The sequence below is a fragment of the Trypanosoma grayi genome (genome assembly GCF_000691245.1).
Source record: "Trypanosoma grayi strain ANR4 Tgr_643_V1, whole genome shotgun sequence".
In the NCBI taxonomy this organism is placed as follows: domain Eukaryota; phylum Euglenozoa; class Kinetoplastea; order Trypanosomatida; family Trypanosomatidae; genus Trypanosoma; species Trypanosoma grayi.
Genome location: NW_008826262.1, coordinates 9,610 through 10,150, shown reverse-complemented (window position 1 = coordinate 10,150; position 541 = coordinate 9,610). Strand labels below are relative to the sequence as shown.

General features: G+C 56.4%; 1 protein-coding gene across 1 annotated transcript; it reads right to left on the bottom strand.

Annotated features, from left to right (window-relative positions):
* Positions 1-32: 32 nt before the first annotated feature.
* DQ04_06431070 (member of the syntaxin family of t-SNARE) lies at positions 33-323 on the bottom strand (the record flags this gene model as incomplete). The annotated part of the gene is made up of 1 exon (XM_009314698.1): positions 33-323. One exon carries the CDS (start codon positions 321-323, stop codon positions 33-35), a length of 291 nt encoding a protein of 96 aa, XP_009312973.1.
* Between the last annotated feature and the right edge of the window lie 218 nt (positions 324-541).

The following is a 541-nucleotide window of genomic DNA, read 5'->3' as shown; positions in this document are numbered from 1 at the left end:
CCCCCCCCCAAAAAAAAAAGGCTCGACAATGCCTAGAGCAACAGCAACAGGATCATAATGGCCACCAGCACAACTACGGCGGTGCAGAAGCCCCTATTCTCGCTCTCCTTCAGCAGGCGAATCACGTTGCTGTTCTGCCGTCGGCTCTCATCCGCCGCGAGCGCCACACCGGTGTGGAGATCGTCTAACATGCCGTCCTGCTCGCGGAGATCGTCGCCGATGGAGACGGCGTAATGCCGCGTATTCATCACGGAGTTGTGCAGCTGGTCGAGCAGCTTGTTCTGCTCCACAATGTGGTCACTCTGCTGGAGCTGGTGGTCCATTATGACTACACAATTTTGTGGGTGTTCTTGCTGGCCTATTACAAAATCCAGCGCACACACACACACACACACAGACAGACAGACACACACGGACGTTGCGTGCAGACATGTGCGAAGCGCAGTGAGCAGAGGAAAAGAGAGTTCATGTGTTTCATCTACAGACACCATGCAGGACGTGCACACACCCTCTCATACCGCCAGTCCGCGCCCCCCCCCCC